Source organism: Muntiacus reevesi, chromosome 1, assembly GCF_963930625.1.
Source record: "Muntiacus reevesi chromosome 1, mMunRee1.1, whole genome shotgun sequence".
NCBI lineage: Eukaryota > Metazoa > Chordata > Mammalia > Artiodactyla > Cervidae > Muntiacus > Muntiacus reevesi.
Window position 1 is genome coordinate 104,607,639 of NC_089249.1, and position 20,064 is coordinate 104,627,702.

Genomic DNA, 20,064 nt, shown 5'->3' on the forward strand with positions numbered 1-20,064 from the left:
TCCCGATCCCCCCTCCCACCTCCCTCTCCACCCGATTCCTCTGGGTCCTCCCAGTGCACCAGGCCCGAGCACTCGTCTCATGCATCCCACCTGGGCTAGTGATCTGATTCACCATAGATAATATACAAAAAGCATTGATTCTTGAAAAAAAGAGAAAGAGAACTTTGGGAAAAAGGAAGGAGGGAAATAGTCTTTTTAAAATAGAGAACAAACTAATAAACGTAAAAGAAAATTAGAGAATTTGAAAAAAAATTTGTTTTGAGAATTAAAAATTTTAAACCATCATTTTGCACTTCAGTGTGATAAACGATTCAATTAAGATCATCAGTTGATGCTAGAGACATTAAATAAAACACTGTTAGAAAAAAGAACATTCTCATGGTGCCAAAATATTACCCTAAAGAATACTATTACTAAAGGGAGAAAAATGACCTTTACAATGGAAAGATCTGTTAGTCATAATGTTAACTGAACAATTATCATCAATAATGAGACAATCTAGAATTTCGTGTCTTCTGATATGATACAATATAAAACCTATAAGATAATCCATGAAATGCTCTTTCAAAAAACATTTAACCTGAATTTAATCAAACCTATAGACTTCCAGTTCAAAGGAAATGCAAATAAAACAAATCAAGTATATAGACAGATCAAGCACAGATGTCAAGTAACTTAGATTCTTCAAAAAGTCATGACAAGGGGAAAAAAGCCATCAGGGTACGAGGAAGTCTCTTCCAGGCTAAAAGAGACAATCAAATAGAAAATATGAACCTTAATTGAATAGATCACAACAAGAAAAACCCTAGAAAAGTTCATTTTTGAGACAATTGGAAATATCTGAATATGAATATAGATGGTACAATCAATTTAAATTTTGTTAAGTGTGACAATGGGATTGAATTTAATTAGGAAAAATGTCCTTATTTTAGGAGTAAAGTGTCCTGATAAAGCTAGCGGCAAAATGTTAGTAATTGTTGTAGTGGAGGTGATGGAATTCCAGCTGAGCTATTTAAAATCCTAAAACACGATGCTGTGAAAGTGCTGCATTCAATATGTCAGCAAATTTGGAAAATAGCAGTGGCACAGGACTGGAAAAGGTCAGTTTTCATGCCAATCCCAAAGAAGCACAGTGCCAAAGAATGCTCAACTACCGTACATTTGCACTCATTTCACATGCTAAAAGGTTATATTCAAAATCCTTCAAGCTAGGCTTCAGCAGTATGTGAAGTGAGTTTTGAGATGTACAAGTTAGCTTTAGAAGAGGCAGAGAAACGAGATATCAAGTTGCCAACATCCACTGGATCAGAGAAAGCAAGGAAATGCCACAAAAACTTCTGCTTCACTGACTAGAGAAAGCCTGAAAGCCTTTGACTGTGTGGATCACAACAAATTGTGGAAAATTCCTAAAGAGATGGGAATACCAGACCACTGTATCTGCCTCCTGAGAAATCTGTATGCTAGTTAAGAAGCAACAGTTAGAACCTTATATGGAACAACAGACTGGTTCAAAATTGGGAAAAGAGTAAGACAAGGCTGTATATTGTCACCCTACTTAACATATGCAGAGTACATCATGCGAAATGCTGTGCCTAATGAATCACAAAATTGGATCAAGATTGCCCGAGGAAATATCAACAACCTCAGATATGCAGTTGATACCACTCTAATGACAGAAAGCAAAGAGAAACTAAAGAGCCTCTTGATGCAAGTGAAAGAGGAGAGTGAAAAAGCTGGCTTAAAACTCAACATTCAAAAAACTAAGATCACGGCATCCGGTCCCATCACTTCATGGCAAATAAAAGGTGAAAAAGTGGAAGCAGTGACAGATTTTATTTTCCTGGGCTCCAAAATCATTGCAGCTGGTGATGCAGCCATGAAATTAAAAGTTGCTTGCTCTTTTGAAGAAAAGCTATGAGCAACCTAGACAGCATATTAAAAAGCAGAGACAGCACTTTTCTGACAAAAGCCCGTATAGTCAAAGCTATGGTTTTTCCAGTAGTCATGTATGGATGTGAGAGCTGGACCATAAACAAGGCTGAGTGCTGAAGAACTGATGCTTTTGAACTGTGGTGCTGGAGAAGACTCTTGAGAGTCCCTTGGATAGAAAGGAGATCAAACTAGTCAATTCTAAAGGAAATCAACCATGAATATTCATTGGAAGGACTGATGCTGAAACTCCTATACTTTGGCCACCTGACGCGAAGAGCCAACTCATTGGAAAAGACCGTGATGCTGGGAAAAGTGAAGTCGCTCAGTCATGTCTGACCCTGTGACCCAATGCTGGGAAAGACTGAAGGCAAAAGGAGAAGAGAGTGGCAGAGGATGAGATGGTTAGATAGCATCAGCATCACTGACTCAATGGACATGAATTTGAGCAAACTCCAGGAGATGGTGAAGGACAGGGAAGCCTGGTGTGCTGTAGTCCACCAGGTTGGAGTTGAACATGATTTAGTAGCGACTGATGAACAACAGAACGGTAAAGGATACAAAGTAATGGAAATTTGGGGCATTGTGTGTGTGTGTGTGTATAGTTGTTGTTTAGTCAGTAAGTTATGTCCAACTCTTTTGTGACCCCATGGACTGCAGCCTACCAGGCTCTTCTGTCCAAGGGATTCTTCAGGCAAGTATACTGGAGTGGGTTGCCATTTCTCTCTCCAGGGGATTTTCCTAACCCAAGGATTGCACCTGCTTCTCCTGTATTGGCAGGCAGATTCTCAGGGAAGCCTATATATATATATATATACACACACATATATATGTATATATAAAACATCCAAGGTAAGCTTCAGATTTTAAAATTTTAGAATTCATAGCAGTATTTTAAGTCATAAAATGAAGCATAAACTCACCTGATTTTCTGTAATCCTATCATCACCCAAGAAACATTACTCTACTGTTGTTACAATATTTAAAACCTATTGAAGCACATTGCATATATTAGAAAAAAGCGCTTAGTGTAATTTTTAATGGCTGTATTTACTATCCAAGCAGAATAAAGTAAAATGAAACATAAAACTTCAGCCTAAGGAGAGAACTTAAATCCCCAATTATTAGAAATTGTTTTTGTATATACAATATCTTTTAAGAAACAGCAAACACATAAACCCACATCCACAGATTTTGTTTAAAATATATAAGTGAAGTCTGATTTAACACATTTAATTAAACCTTTTAAATACTCTGTGTTTAAAGTATGTCTTAACAAGAGTGCATTTTCAGATGATTACCCCCAAAACACTGTAACAGCATTCAATATTCTTTTAAATCCTTAGTGAGTTTAATTTAAAAAAAGGATGAAAGTGTATATCTCAGGTAAACTATTTTCAAAGGAATATCATTACTGTTTAAAGAAGTTATTTTAACATACCAGAGACCCTAAATAAATAAACATAAATAAATGCATAAATAAAAAAACCTGGTTAGATCTAATGGAGGTTTGATACTTAACACCAATAAAGGATGACTGGAAATGTGGAGCTATCAGTTAACAGTGAAGGTCTATTATGAGCCATCCTAGCAACTGATACGAATTTTATTCTATGAACTCCTCCTCAGAGTAGTGATGGCCAATGGTAATTTAAAATTAGCTCAGGAAACACCCTTCTAGTTGCTAGATGGGATGCTGTTCAATTCATGAATTGCCAAAAGTCAATTAAATCTTCAAAATAAATACATAGATAAAATTAGCTCAAAATTGTACATAAATATACAGCATAGGTTAAATTTATAAATTTTAAAATTTGTCTTTTAATTATCCCAACATTTAATAAAATTGTCATTAAATATCAGAACTGAAAACTAAATAAATAATACAAGTGCTACTTAGTACTGTATCTGATTGTTTTTCTACCCTTCAGTCGTGTGTTCAGAAGCATCTGACAAAATTTCTGAAATTAAAAATGACAATGTGTGTAAAAGTCTTTATGAGCTTCGCAGGTGGAGCTCGTGGTAAAGAACCCACCTAGCACTGCAGGAGACATGAGACACAGGTTCTGCTTGCTAGGTCGGGAGGAACCCTTGGAGTGGGGCGTGGCAGCCCACTCCAGTACTCTTGCCTGGAGAATCTCACGGACAGAGGAGCCTGGCGGGCTACAGTCCACAGGGTTGCAAGAGCCGGCCATGACTGAAGCGACTTAGCGTGCAGCGTGCACAAGTCTCTATAAACAATTGTCATTGCTTGTGTCATTCTCATCAATTCAGAAAAATATGTATTAGTGACGAATGGTAAGGAATTTGGTCTTACTCAAAAAAAGTTCTGGCCTACATCCTCAGGAGGTTCCAGCAGAAGTGTCTTTGTTATTCATGTTGGGCTCCTCAAATTACACAAGCTAATATATGCTAACATGAGACCCTGGTGTCTGAGGTCTGCTAGTTCTCCAGGGAGGATCAGGGCTGGAGAGTGAGTTCAACTATGTGATCAAAGAATCAATCAAGCATGCCAAATAATAAGACTGTGGTAAAAATATGCAAACCAAAGCATGGGTGAATTTTCCCAGTTGGCAGTACTCTGCATGGAGTATCATCGATTTTAGCTAGGAGTATATATGCAGCATTGTCCAAGGCTTCACCAGGAGTGAACAATTGGAAAAGATGACTGGGATTTAGACCCCTCCTTATCTCTGTACAATGTTCTCTTCCTTTGTCTGGTTCTAATTTGTATCCTTTATCTGGAATAACTATGATTGTGAGTATAATAGCTATCAGTGAGTTCTGTCTTACCAGTCAATTTTTGAACCTAGGTGAATTTGGGAAACCTCTGAATTTATAGTCACCAAGACACTCTACAATAGTAGAATTTCAAATCTTTGGGATTTGAGGACAGTTTATTCCCTCTGATATTTTCACTTCTAGAATGTGTAGGTAATCAATCCTGCTTTGAAAAAAATTCTCTTTAAGAACAGTAAGAAAGACAATTGTGATTACTAATACTGGTCACTATTATGAAGCATATTTGCATAGCACAGGATTCAAGAATTTTGATATACTTTCAACAGAAGTATTCCAATACAAATATAAAGATTTTCAGTTGGTGCTCCTCATGTAGTTAGGACTCCACACTTCCACTGCAGGGGGCATAGGTTTGATCCCTGCTTGGGGAACTAAGATCCTGCAAGCCATGCAACACAGCCAAAACAATAAATTATGTAGAAAATATATACCAATTACTATAATCTCTTAACTTTGACACTATCAAAAGAGATAATTTGTTTAAAGCAAAAAGTTTTAGACTGTTATAATCATACAGGTAGAGAAATTCTAACTAGTTTAAATGAGATCCAGTCTTTCACGCTACAGAATAGAAAGGAAGATCACATACATGATAAAGGTAACCAGAGAGGCAGGGAAGGGCTCAGGGAGTCATTTTTGATATATGGAAAGACCAATTCATGGTTAAGTCAGACACAGGTGAACAGGAAAAAAGGAAATATAGGAAAAAATTTACATAGTTATGAAAATAATCTATTTTCAGAAATCTAGAGAATAGAAAATAACTGGATACCAAAAAATGACAAAGAGAAATTTATCAATTAAAAAGCCATTTAAACAAAAGACCAATTTATACATTCCTTTGAATTATGTCCATAAAAAATTTAAATATACAAATCACAACCCCAAACCCAGAAGAATCTTTCTAAACAAATGAAATACATATAATGACAAATTCGGAATCCAAATCATTTAAAAAATATTTTAAAAATCACAGTAAATTTTCTTATAATAAGAAATAAAAAAAATCAAAATGAGAGTTATATACAATTGTTAAAGTTTCAAAAGTTCAATGATGGAGCAATGGTACCATAATTTCTTTAAATAAGTTCTATTTACTAATATTTGTACAATATACCTATTTCAATATATTGTTAGATAATGAATTTAAATAGCAAATGTTGAAAAAATGAAAACATTGAATTATAGTTATTCTTAAAACATCCTAATTTTGCCTATGTGTCCAAAATTGTGAATTACAGTAATATCCTCAAGAAAAGCCAGGTATTTGGTAAAGCAAGGCACACAGGACCAGATTTTGATAAAGGTGCTTTTTCTTTGGTCCTACAAATACTTTATATAAGCTACATATCTGGGAGATTCTTAAGATGACTTTCAATATAGCATAAATAACTTTTATAAACTTTTTATCATGTAGAGCATACATTCACATGTAATTAAATATTACAGTAACGAATGTGTAAATAAGATGAGTGATGCTAAACCCTGTTTTTAAATACAAAACTCAGATGAGTGACTATACAATGACATGTTAAAAGTTTAATAATCTGATATGTAGGAAAAGTTTATCAATTCTTAGGAGTAGTCTTATTACACTAGGTCTACTAAAGCACAAAGTCAGTTAATTAGTTTCCACTCAGATTCTGTCTCCTTGGAATCTAGTTTAAATATCAAATCACCTTTCCTTCTATGAAACTGTGACATTGATGTAAACATTGAAGTTTTGCATGTCTAAACTACATTTTCCACTGTAAAAGTAGTCTATGACTTCTCTAAAAATTACTTATTAAAGAATTGGTAATATTACTGTGTTGATTACATCTATATGTTGCATTTCAAGCTTTTCTTCCAAAATACCATCGTTTTAAAGTTTTGTATAACTATCAACTGGCACTCTTCTCCCATGGGTTAGCACGTTTCTTTAAAATGAACAAAGTTGTTGAGAGATAAATGTAAACTTTAAAAAGTATAAGAATTTAAATCATCAAGGAATCATCATTATAGAAGGGTGACATAATAAGGCTTTTGGAGGTCATCAAAACACACACCACACACAGAAGAAAATGGCATTATGTGTACATATGACATGATCTAAGACACGGGTCCACTGTTTCAAGTATGGTTATTTCTTTATGAATCAAAAACTATAGACTATACACCAATTCTCTATTCCAGCCTACTAGAAAAGCAAAATATAAATTATGCTTGTCTAATAAAAGTTTGCTTTGAGAATATACTTTAGACTATTTTGCCCATTCTCTGAACTCTTGACTACATTTTATAAACTTTGGAGGGAATCTTGAAAGTTGTGTTTCTGTATCATTTTTTGAAGTGTTAAAATTGGGAGAGACTAAACTTGAATTCACAATTAATGATTAATGCATACCAGATTAATACATAAGTACCCAACACTTCAGTGTAAGCTGAACATAAATCTTTATATTTAGTTTTGAATTCTCTGCATTACAGGATTTAGATTTCTCTTAGCATTAAGTAGTAAATGTAAATCTGAATGTTGTTATAGTCTAAAAACACTATTCTCAAATTGTAGTAAAGTATTTAATAAATACTCTAAAAAGCAGTCACTGAAAAATGTAAGTCAGAGTTCCAGAAAGTTTGCTTGGTACCAATTTGGAATTACCAGCAAATTAATGTAAAAATACTTTGTAATTTTAAGCATTTCTAAAAACTCTGTATGGAATATATTAGGCCTGTGTCTTGTTGAGACTAGGTTTGCCTCAGCAAAGTAACAGCCAGTCATAATTAGCCGAGACTAGCCAACAGATTGTAACATAGTATTTTCAGCCAAATTTTAACAAAATCCATTAGAATTATATAAAAATATTTATTTTTTACAGTTTTTATACAATTAGAACAGGAGACTTTTAAAAATACATAATGCATGAAGGAAAAAATAAAGTACAATACTTTTATACACAATAGGTAATTCTGTCTCTAGTCAACAATAAATTAAACCCCTGTTTCAATTTTAGAAAGTAACTGTGCCCACCAATTCATTTGATCATTTCTGCTATATTTTCTCTCCCTGAACCATAACTCATGTAATTTGCAATCTCAATTCCAGTGCTAATCAAATGGAAAAGAAATGGAAAATGAACCACTACTGTAAAGCAAAGTTGTGGCTCTTTCTTGGCAGCTATTGTAAGGTCACAAAAAGGGAGTTCAGAATTTGGCTGCCTCTCTCAGACATTTGATCAGAATATTCCTAGGAATGGTGGGTTTATGAGAGGCCTCTTCTGAACAATTTGAATTTATAGTTATAGTGCCATTTAAAATATATCATGGCAATCTGGAATGTCTAAGTCATTCTGGTCTCAATTTATTGATGTCTATATTATTATATATTTGGTTGTTTTGTCATCAGTTATAGATCAATGAATAAAATCGTCATCTAAAAACGCTCTAGTGTGTAGAGTATATGCTCTGATAGTTTAAAATTCTCCAAATGGAGACATTAGACAATAATTATTATTTTAAATTATTAAATGAGTATTTAACCCCTTTAAATTACATTTTAAAACTTTGATGGAAATTAACACAGAAATTTATTTTAAAGTAATATTAAGGATTTATCCAATTTACAGAAAAGAAATACAATTAAGAGATAAAGGACAAACTCCATTAATGTAAAAGCCACTGGCTACTGTCTAGCGTAGGAACAAATGGATTGCATTCAGCAGTTTCAAAGCACTAAAGAGGTCTTAAAGTTTAGATGGAGAAACAGATATGTATATTTCTTTATATTAAATTTAAATATGAATGTTATTCTCTGACAAATCAGACCCAGAAAGTTACTTTATCAACTTTTATGCATTTGAACATTTGCAACATATAGCAATCCTTTGTTTAGTAATCTTCTGTATAAATATAAAAATCTGAGATATGTGAAAATGTTTTTCAAATCATACTATTTCTTCACAGCTTTATAATTATAATGTTCAAACTTTGAATATCCATGTTATTTGATATATCTGTACAGAAAGAATAAGATAAAAAACATTTAATAAAATTAAATATATATAATTTGCAAAATTGATGTCTGACACTTGCTGTGTGCTGTTTCAAAGAGTGCATAGGATATTTCTGCAGCAATCAAAAACATAATATCTTTTTAAGAACTCAGATTTTAAATTTCCTCTAGTAATTTATTCTAATCCCTGGAAATACTTTCAAGTTTTGATTTTTATATGCAATAGGCATTTTGTTACATAATGTATATTTTATCCTTAAACTTTTATATTTTCAAACCATTTGAACATTATGATCAGATTCAGCATGATGATTTTCTCTTAGAATCTGTAGAAGTCCTCTGTGCAGCATTAATGTTGAGATTCCCAGTGCACCATTGTGAAAAACCAGGTAAATTACCACTACGCTTTAGTGGGATTTCCTGCAGGTTTGGGATCATAACCATATAGGAAAGTAGCTGTGATTACAAGGATGGCTCCAAGGAAAAAGACACTAAATAGATGAAGAAAAGATGAAAAAGAGAAAATCAGATTAAAAACAACAAAAATTATATTTCTTTACTATAAAATACAAATATAATTTGGGAAAAAATGTTCCAATAACATGACTAACAAATACTAAGTGGTTACTAGGTTCCAGATACTCAGCTAGGTGTTTTACATGCATTATCTCATTTAGTTCTCAAAACAACTTTATGAAGAAGGACTAGCATTGCCCTCATTTGTTAATATATGAGGAAACAGGTTTAGAGAATTTAAATAATTGTCTTAAAGTCCCACAACTTGAAGCAGAAAATGGGATTCAAACTTGGGTATGTCTGACTCTAGAGCCAAACCTGCACTTCCATCCACTGTGCTATACTGTCGTCTCCCAAAACAAGTATGTTTAAAATGTTGTGTTTCATCTTTTTTTAAAACCATTTTTAAAAACTGTAGTTAATTTATAATGTTTTGTTAGTTTTGGGTATACAGCAAAGTTATTCAGTTAGACATGTATGTGTATATCAAGTGTTTCATTTTAGTATGCCTTTTGCCTACAATACATTGAAGACTAACAGATTTCAATTTTTTAACAAAATTTTAAAATATACAGGGAAAACTGCACTCTTTTCAAACCAAAGTAAAGTTCAGTTTAAAATCAAAGGTAGTAATAAATAAAACTCAGGACTAATTTTTATAGTAGTAGTGTTAGTTGCTCATTCAGGTCTGACCATTTGCAACCCCACAGACTGAAGCCCGCCAGGCTCCTCTGTCCATGGTATTCTCCAGGCAAGAATACTGGAGTGGACTGCCATTCCCTTCTCCAGGGGATCTTCCCAACTCACGGATGAACCCAGGTCTCCTGCACTGCGAGCAGATTCTTTACCATCTGAGCTACAGGGAAAATCAGTTTTTATAAGATGTTTTAAAAAAGGAAATTAGATTAAGTGCAAGAAGACTTGGTTTCTTCTTTATCTATCCATATATATACCTTACTATAAACTAGAAATGAATAGAAACTGGTACTGGAACTTAAACTGAATATAAACTAGAATATTCTTTGAAATGCTATTACAGGGATATGAATTAGTCTTGTTTTTTAAGTTTTTATTAACAGTTATGATTTAAAGGCCCTTCATAATATAGTCCTTCCAGTCTTATCTCCCACACTCCACCCAATCCCATCTATAATTCAGCCACTCCATTTAGGAAACACAACATGCCTTTCAGGACACTGTCTTTATAGATGTTATTCCTCTGCCTGAAATGTCCCTCCCAAGAAAACTGTTTATTGATAACAACTCAGGTCTAAAGTCTCTAAGATTAACTCCCCCAAGCAAAGTTACTCTATGGTAACACTTTATCACACTATAGTAAATAATATGATATTTACATTCTGCCCCTCTGTTCACCCATGTGTTCCTCGTTCATCATTATATTCCTAAGAACCTAGCATATATAGGGAGCTTAGTCACTACCTGTTATGATACATCTAGTGTTGACTTGGTGCAGATGGGCAACTTTTCAAAAGCCTTGAATACAGGTATACGTATACAAATAAGAGGACATAAAACTTCCTATAATGTATCCTGAAGAAAATTACTACCACAAGAATATTTGGTTAACTACTTAGACTCTGACTGAGCACTATCTTGGTCAATCTAATGAGCTTTTCCTAGCTTTCCAGAAACCTGGAGTTGTATAAAATCACATGCTCAGTTGGAAAGTTGTCTGATCCAACTTTCTAGGCATCCATTCTATGATATCTCTAACAAGATCTACAAGAATATCTATTACTATCAGGAAACCCCTGCTTTCCCAATCCAGCTATTTTTATTTATTTATTTACTTATTTATTTAGATTTCTTTCTTTTTTTTTTTTTTTTTTCCAATCCAGCTATTTTTAGATGGCTCTCAGAGAAAAAAATTTTAAGGAAGAAGCTACCAGAATTATACTTCCATTGCTGCATTGATCGTCATTATAATTTATTCTCATGTCTGTTTCTTCGATCACTGTGACCTCCTTAAAGATACTCCTATTTCTCTACGATCTTCTAGTACACTGACAGACACATAGTGGAAACAATAAATTTTTGATAAAAGAATAAGCAAGGCTAAATACAAGGATGGTAACACCAACAAGCAAAATAATGAGCACCTAAAAACAGGAAAGGGAATACTGGTGATAGTATATCAGCAGAGATGTCAAGCAGCCAATTGAAAATAGGAATATAGAGTTAAGGTGAAGTAAGGTGGGACTCATCTTCATAGAGAGGACAGGTAAGCCATGACAGTAGATAAGATGGATAAGAAAGTGAGTGAGAGCTGACAGGTTACCAAAGGAACAATCAGAAAGGTAGGTACAGGGGTCAAGGGTACTACTGAGAAACCAAAAAACTGTTTCAGTAGGTGAAATGGGGATAACAAAGGAAAATATTACACTCAGAATACAGATCTTTGCATTTATTGGATAATGGAAGTTTTCCACAAAAGTAAAAATACATAAAGATGGAGGGCTCAGCTATCTAGTTTAGGAAGAATAACCTGTCTCCTCCATCTAACGTGGTGTCCTATGTATATTCTCAAAACATTCATTCATTCAATAATAGCAGTATCATTGTCTTTTCTCCATTTATCTTCATCCCAACATACCCCACAGGGTCCCTCAGAAACATGGATTTACACATGCAAGTATGTACCTTACTAAAAAAACTCCTACTCTTTTGTTCCTCTGCTTGTTTACTTGTTCATTTACTTATTTTATTCCCTGCATGATTCAAAGATTTAAAATTATCACCTTGGCCTTATATGAGGTTTTTTTTTTTTTAAGGTATGCCTTTTTAAGTTACCCTTAAAATCTACAAGTACTAAACATTCTCAAATAATATTAAAGCATATAATTTCCCCCATTTAATAGGTAGGATGTTTAATGTTGTATTTAGTCACTAAGTCGTGTCTCACTCTTTTGAGACCCCATGGGCTGTAGCCTGCCAGGGTCCTCTATCTAACAGATTTCTCAGGCAAGAATACTGGAGAGAGCTGCCATTTCCTTCTCCAGGGGATCTTCTCACCCAGGGACTGAACCCATGTCTCCTACACTGCAGGCAGATTCTTTACTGCTGAGCCACCTGGGAAGCATGCCATGTGAATATGTAGGGGATGAGTATTCCAAGAAGAATAAAGGGCAAATCAAAGCCCGAAGCAAAAAGGTTAAAAGAAAAAAAATGGTAAACAAGAGGTAAGTAATGTTAGATGAGGATAGAAAGATAGCTAACAGCCATCGGTTCCTGAGTACACTGATTTACATTGAAAAGAATCATTCTGCTTACTGAATGGGGAAAATTCAGAGACACAGGTGAAGATAAGAAGCAAGGAGGCAAGTCAGGAGACTATTTCCTTAATCTAGATGATAAATGAGGGTGACTTGGATCATGATGATAGCATTAGAGGTTGTTGGAAATGGTCAGATTCTGGTGATATTAAAAAGGAAGACTTAATAGGATTTGTCTCTGCGTTAGAATGACACGTGAGAGGACAGTAAAGAGAAGCTGATGACCTTACTTCACTGAGAAAATAAAAAATGTTCATACATTTTAACTTTCTCTTGTGTCCATATCTATAGACTCTGCCTTCAAAGAAGGATGTTCCTAAGTTAAAAGGATTTTGGCCTAAGCAACTGAAAGAATGAAGTTATGTACAACAAATTGAGAACCCTGACAGAGATGGGGAATGAGTCATCTAGTAGACACTGAAGAGAAAATAGACAAATAGACAATTATATATAAAGGCCTGGAATTCAAATTTAAATTTGATCTTCCAATTTGTTAATGTGGTGTATTACGTTGATCGATTTGCGGATATTAAAGAATCCTTGCATTCCTGGGATAAAGCCCACTTGGTCATGGTGTATGATTTTTTTAATATGTTGTTGGATTCTGTTTGCTAGAATTTTGTTAAGGATTTTTGCATCTATGTTCATCAGTGATATTGGCCTGTAGTTTTCTTTTTTTGTGGCATCTTTGTCTGGTTTTGGAATTAGGGTGATGGTGGCCTCATAGAATGAGTTTGGAAGTTTACCTTCATCTGCAATTTTCTGGAAGAGTTTGAGTAAGATAGGTGTTAGCTCTTCTCTAAATTTTTGGTAGAATTCAGCTGTGAAGCCATCTGGTCCTGGGCTTTTGTTTGCTGGAAGATTTTTGATTACAGTTTCGATTTCCTTGCTTGTGATGGTTCTGTTAAGATCTTCTATTTCTTCCTGGTTCAGTTTTGGAAAGTTATACTTTTCTAAGAATTTGTCCATTTCATCCAAGTTGTCCATTTTATTGGCATAGAGCTGCTGGTAGTAGTCTCTTATGATCCTTTGGATTTCAGTGTTGTCTGTTGTGATCTCACCCTTCTCATTTCTTATTTTGTTAATTTGGTTCTTCTCTCTTTGTTTCTTAATGAGTCTTGCTAATGGTTTGTCAATTTTGTTTATTTTTTCAAAAAACCAGCTTTTAGCTTTGTTGATTTTTGCTATGGTCTCTTTAGTTTCTTTTGCATTTATTTCTGCCCTAATTTTTAAGATTTCTTTCCTTCTGCTAACCCTATGGACACCTTATCTTTGACAAAGGAGGCAAGGATATACAATGGAAAAAAGACAATCTCTTTAACAAGTGGTGCTGGGAAAACTGGTCAGCCACTTGTAAAAGAATGAAACTAGAACACTTTCTAACACCATACACAAAAATAAACTCAAAATGGATTAAAGATCTAAACGTAAGACCAGAAACTATAAAACTCCTAGAGGAGAACATAGGCAAAACACTCTCTGACATAAATCACAGCAAGATCTTCTATGACCCACCTCCCAGAATATTGGAAATAAAAGCAAAAATAAACAAATGGGACCTAATGAAAATTAAAAGCTTTTGCACAACAAAGGAAACTATAAGTAAGGTGAAAAGACAGCCCTCAGATTGGGAGAAAATAATAGCAAATGAGGAAACAGACAAAGGATTAATCTCAAAAATATACAAGCAACTCCTGAAGCTCAATTCCAGAAAAATAAATGACCCAATCAAAAAATGGGCCAAAGAACTAAACAGACATTTCTCCAAAGAAGACATACAGATGGCTAACAAACACATGAAAAGATGCTCCACATCACTCATCATCAGAGAAATGCAAATCAAAACCACAATGAGGTACCATTACACGCCAGTCAGGATGGCTGCTATCCAAAAGTCTACAAGCAATAAATGCTGGAGAGGGTGTGGAGAAAAGGGAACCCTCTTACACTGTTGGTGGGAATGCAAACTAGTACAGCCACTATGGAGAACAGTGTGGAGATTTCTTAAAAAACTGGAAATAGAACTGCCATATGACCCAGCAATACCACTTCTGGGCATACACACTGAGGAATCTAGATCTGAAAGAGACACGTGCACCCCAATGTTCATCGCAGCACTGTTTATAATAGCCAGGACATGGAAACAACCTAGATGCCCATCAGCAGATGAATGGATAAGGAAGCTATGGTACATATACACCATGGAATATTACTCAGCCGTTAAAAAGAATTCACTTGAATCAGTTCTAATGAGATGGATGAAACTGGAGCCCATTATACAGAGTGAGGTGAGCCAGAAAGATAAAGAACATTACAGTATACTAACACATATATACGGAATTTAGAAAGATGGTAACAATGGCCCTATATGCAGGGCAGAAGAAGAGACGCAGAAGTACAGAACAGACTTTTGAACTCTGTGGGAGAAGGGGAGGGTGGGATGTTTCGAAAGAACAGCATGTATATTTTCTGTGGTGAAACAGACCACCAGCCCAGGTGGGAGGCATGAGTCAAGTGCTCGGGCCTGTTGGGCTGGGAAGACCCAGAGGAATCGGGTGGAGAGGGAGGTGGGATGGGAGACCGGGATGGGGAATTCGTGTAACTCTATGGCTGATTCACATCAATGTATAACAAAACCCACTGAAAAAAAAAAAATTAAAAAAAAAAAAAAAAAATTTAAATTTGAAGTTATTAGCCTATAAACAGTATTTAAAGTCATGACAATAAAGATCACCAAGGAAGTGAGTGCAGATATAAGCCCAAAGACGAATGAAGACAGTATTCCAAAGTTTAGAAAATGAGAAGATGAAGAGGGAGGGAAGTTACAGGAAACTGAGGATGGTATCCTAGAATTCATTAAAATATAATCTCATTACCCTGGGATTACAAGTTAATAATTATAAATAAAATAGAACTTTATTTTATACTTTATTCTTCCTCACTCTGTCTTCTCTCTTAGTATCCATGACACTACACAGTCCTGGGTCTCCTGCTTCACCCATCATTCCTTTAGCAATTCTCTAGACTATTATTCTCCCTAAAGAGCTTTCTCATGAGCCACCTTTTCAAAGGTGACTCAAATTATCTTATAAACAAATTATCTTCTTCAAGAATGTCACCTCCTTTCCTGGCTTAAACTATATAAATTCTTTAAATGACTTTATATGACAATAATTTTAAAAAATACGACTTTTAACTTTTGGGGAAAAACCCCCATTCAGATCTACTGGGAAAATTCTGGCCAGCCAAACTAAAAAAAACTGTTCAGTGTTAGACTTTCTTTCATGCATTTAGTTTGAAACCCTTTTAAAAAGACAGTTAAATAAATCTTACTATATTTCTTTAAAAGCTGTGATAGAACAAAATTTTTCAGATCATATCATACGAAGGACTCATTTTCCTAAATAAGATCTAAAGAAACAGAAAAGAATACACTACCTGGTTGGTACAAAATCTTGTAGCCAAAAATAAGATATCAGTGTTGATAATATTATGGACAAAGAGGTTGCAAATCCTTTCAAAATGTTATCCGCATACTTAATAACAGCAGCTATTACAAGGCCTCCTAGTGCCTGCAGAAGTTTTAAAAGATTATTTTTAAAAATAGACACATATAAAACTGCTTTTCAAAATACTTTTTTGTCTTATAATCTAATCCCATTAAATAAGTGATTTTTATGAAACATTTCGTAACATATGAGCATCTAGGTTTTGTTCAATAGACTCTCTATTTCAAAAGGTATCAGATAAAATAACTACCAGCAGAATCTACAGTTTGCTATAATGGAGTTTGACCATATTATGAATAAAATATCTATCCTCATCCAATTTAGTAATTAAACATCACTTCTTCAGACAAATGTGGGAAGACTGAATACTATTAGTGAAATATTTTTATTTTTGATTAAAAATAAAATGTAACTTTATATTTTACTAGCCTTTTAATTGCCTAACTTGGCTTTCTTCCTCGAGTTTCTTCCCATTCTAATCTACCTTTCAAATTGCTCTCAGAGTATGCTTCCTGAAGCACTTGAATCATTCTCTTTAAGAGTGTAGAAAGAACTTTCTGCCAAATCCCTTTCAAATTCCAAACTGTGGCTACTTAAATAATGGTTTTACCATATCTCATAGTTTTGTTTTCTACCAAACCCTGGAGAGGGAACGGCAACCCACTCCAGTATTCTTGCCTGGAGAACTCCATGGACCGAGGAGTCTGGTGGGCTACAGTCCATGGAGTCGCAGAGAGTCAGACACGACTAAGTGACTTTCACTTCACCAAACTCTACGTATCAACTCCCAAATCTGAGTTACCCACTTTCACTGCAGCTCTTCAAATGGTAAAAGCTTTAAGAGAGAAGTCACAAGTTATGCCAGTGAGCTCACTATAAACTGTTGTTTGAATCCTGTTATTCCTGGCAGTGCTCTCATTCTTCTATTTTCTCCCTCATGCCAACTGTACCAAACCTTTTACATTCTCCTCAAGTCTGTAGTCCCTTCTTAAGGAAAGAGAGCTTTCCTCCTCAACAGGATAAAAGCCATCATAAAATCTTTCTCAAATTTTCTCTGAATTTTCACTTATCCCCATCTCCTTTTCTCTTATCTTAAAAATAGAAGTATCCTTCCTGCTTTCAAAACAGTTATCCTTTGCTACCTTCTTACCCATCTTCCCTAAGGGACTTTCAGCTTCAAATATCTCTAGAGAAAGGCTTTGTGAAGGCAGAGACTTGTATCTTCATTTTTGTTTCCTCCAGAATACTTAATAAGTATTTTTTGAAGACGAAATTACTCAGCCCTTGAATAATTTAAAGTTATAAACTGAAGTTATTTGATAGGAATACTCCAATATGTAATCAATATTAAACTATAAACTGTTACAGATTTAAATATCTAGATCTGCTTCTTGAGCCTGAATGAACTGACTTTAGACTTCCTGTGAAATGACTAGAACTGTAGAAAAATTAAAAGTTGTATTTATCCTCAGCTTTAACTCTTTTATTCTTAATCCTGCATTTTCATTATGTTGAATTTAAATACCATAAAGTTCACATTACAGCATTTAGATCAGTCCTATTATAACTTCCCTGAATAAACTAGATATAATGAGAATACTAACAGGAGAAGCCCTCTTTCCTCCTATCAGTACATCATAGCTATTTTGATTTTCTATGTTAAAATAAAATTTATTATCATAAATATAAGAATTTAAATGCTTTACCTGAAGAACAACTACTATCCAGGTCAGTCGATTATATCCCTGAAAAAATCCATTCTTTGACACCAGTTCTCCATCATAAACATATACTCCCATTAATCCAAATATACTCCCAAAGAAACCTTAAAAAAAAAAAGTAGTCTATGTTATATGTCCTTTGGTTTGTCAGGAGAGATATTTTTCCATTAACATTACAAATAATTTTAAACTTAACTTTTCCTTCTTGATAAAATTTGATTAAAAGTTTTTTTAGTTGTGTAATTATATAGACTTAGAAAAAATATACTCAGTACCATATTTTGACTAAGAAAAAGACATGGAAATGTAAAACAGAACAGATTACCAGCCTTGGAGCACTGAAAAAATAGAGTGTATACATTACAGGACTACATGGATATCCCGTTCAAATATTTGTAAAATGTGCACTTTTGTCTATTTCATTGTATCTTCCTATTGCTAGATCTGTAATTTCATATATTCACATTCATATATGCAGATATAATAACTCAGGTATGTGGTATGGCATTTTTCTTTATTTAGAAATTTTAGATGTATGATAATATTTAAAAAAATTAGAAAAGAAACAGTCAGCCACAAGCAACATGAGAATGTTGTTACTGAAGTCTCACCATTAGGGAAAAGTCAGCTCAGTGAGAGCAGGAAATGTGTCCTGTTCACTGCTGAATCCCTTACTTCTACCACAGAGCTTATAGTAGACTTACGCTTTATGACTACTGCACCTAAGATTTCCTAGAGCAATCCCAAACTATGACTCAAGAAATGGCTATACTACAGGAATCACCTCTTTAGGGGAAAGTCTGGTAACATATGCAGAGTGCGGGGTAAAGCAATTTTCTAAATAAAGTCACAACTAATCAAAGTATTTCACAATGAAAAAGGAACCAAAAGGGATGTGAAATGTTCTTTCTAAAATTTTATTTGCAGCAACCAGCAGCTTTTATAAAAGATTTATTTAATTAAAGATACATAGAAATCTTTAAATATAACAATATAATCACTTTAAAAGTAATGTTAGAAAACATTTAAAACTTACCAAGTTGAATGTTTCTTATCCACACTGACTGTTTGGTTTCTTTTAAGATTTTCTCAAAGTAAACCCCAGCAAAGCCACTTGAAAAACATGCTGTGAGAACTGCCATGAGGCCTACAAATTGTGAGCCAGCTGAAAGTTCCTTAGAACTAAGCTCTTGAGAATCTGAGGGCCACTGAACAAAAAGAAACAACACAAGTTTAATTCCTATAATATTTTACAAAATACATGTTTAGAGCCCACTCTTAGACCTTAAGGTAAAAGTGCAACCATTTCCATTCCTGGGGATTACAGAGGACAGCTTTTGAAAAACCCTTAGAATAAATTTTTTTCCCATAGTGATATTGCCTTTACAATCTATAATTTCAAAAATACCCTATAAAAAGAGCTGCTGTTGCTGCAGTTTAGTCACTAAGTTGTGTTCGACTCTTTGCAACCCCATGGACTACAGCCTGCCAGGCTGCTCTGTCCATGGGATTTTTCAGGCAAGAATACTGGAATGAGTTGCCATTTCCTTCTCCATAAAAAAGAGAAAGAGAATGAATAAACGCACAGATGCACAAAACAGCCTCTATAAGCAGGTCAGTTGTAGAGATTCAGAGTGTGACGTGTTGGAGCAGCAAAAGTAAGTCCACAGTGGCTGCTGTGTTGTGGAAGGGCCACATCAAGCCGATCACTCTGAGCTTCATTCTGCAGGTCAGTGTTCCTAAAACCTCACTCATTTCTCTCTCCTCCGCATGGCTTTTGCCTACCTGAACCATTAGTTACTTGTTTTTTAAAAATACCTCACTTTTAAAAATTGAATACCAGCTACTTTACCTTAAGCAGGAACTATGAAAATATGGGTTTGATATGCCAATTATATTTCAGTAATACTCATTTAAATAAATATTAGAAATATTTATTGAAAATACACAATACATACCGCACTCTAAGGAAAGTGACTGGCGGGAGAGGGAAGGAGGACTTTGGATGGCAGGAAATTGATATGATTAGATTTATTTTAGATAGCCCACAGCGGTGAATAAGTGGAGGCTGAATTTTGGATGATGGTAAAAAACAAAACAAAACCATCAATTAGGAGGCAAAAGGTTACTTGAGAAACAAAGAAGTCATGAAATGGGGAAATGTTAGTGGATACAGACAAGGACAGAATCAAGAAGTATTAGAAAACAGTCACAAAGTCTTAGTGATTGGATGTATAGGCTGAAGAAGACTCTAGGGCAACTCTCAGGCTAGGTAAATGATGACTGGGAAAAAAAATAGAAAT

At 34.5% G+C, this 20,064-nt stretch overlaps 1 protein-coding gene across 2 annotated transcripts in view; it reads right to left on the bottom strand.

The window, feature by feature from the left end:
- Nucleotides 1-7,552: 7,552 nt before the first annotated feature.
- SLC35A3 (solute carrier family 35 member A3) overlaps nucleotides 7,553-20,064 on the bottom strand; it is a 40,361-nt gene continuing 27,849 nt past the window's right edge. For both annotated transcript variants that reach the window (XM_065908134.1, XM_065908143.1), the window contains exons 5-8: nucleotides 18,798-18,969; nucleotides 17,747-17,865; nucleotides 15,970-16,103; nucleotides 7,553-9,213 (exon numbers count right to left, since the gene is read on the bottom strand). In XM_065908134.1, coding sequence (XP_065764206.1) covers nucleotides 9,123-9,213; nucleotides 15,970-16,103; nucleotides 17,747-17,865; nucleotides 18,798-18,969 — 516 coding nt within the window. In that variant the 3' untranslated portion in view covers nucleotides 7,553-9,122. The remainder of the gene's footprint in view (nucleotides 9,214-15,969; nucleotides 16,104-17,746; nucleotides 17,866-18,797; nucleotides 18,970-20,064) is intronic.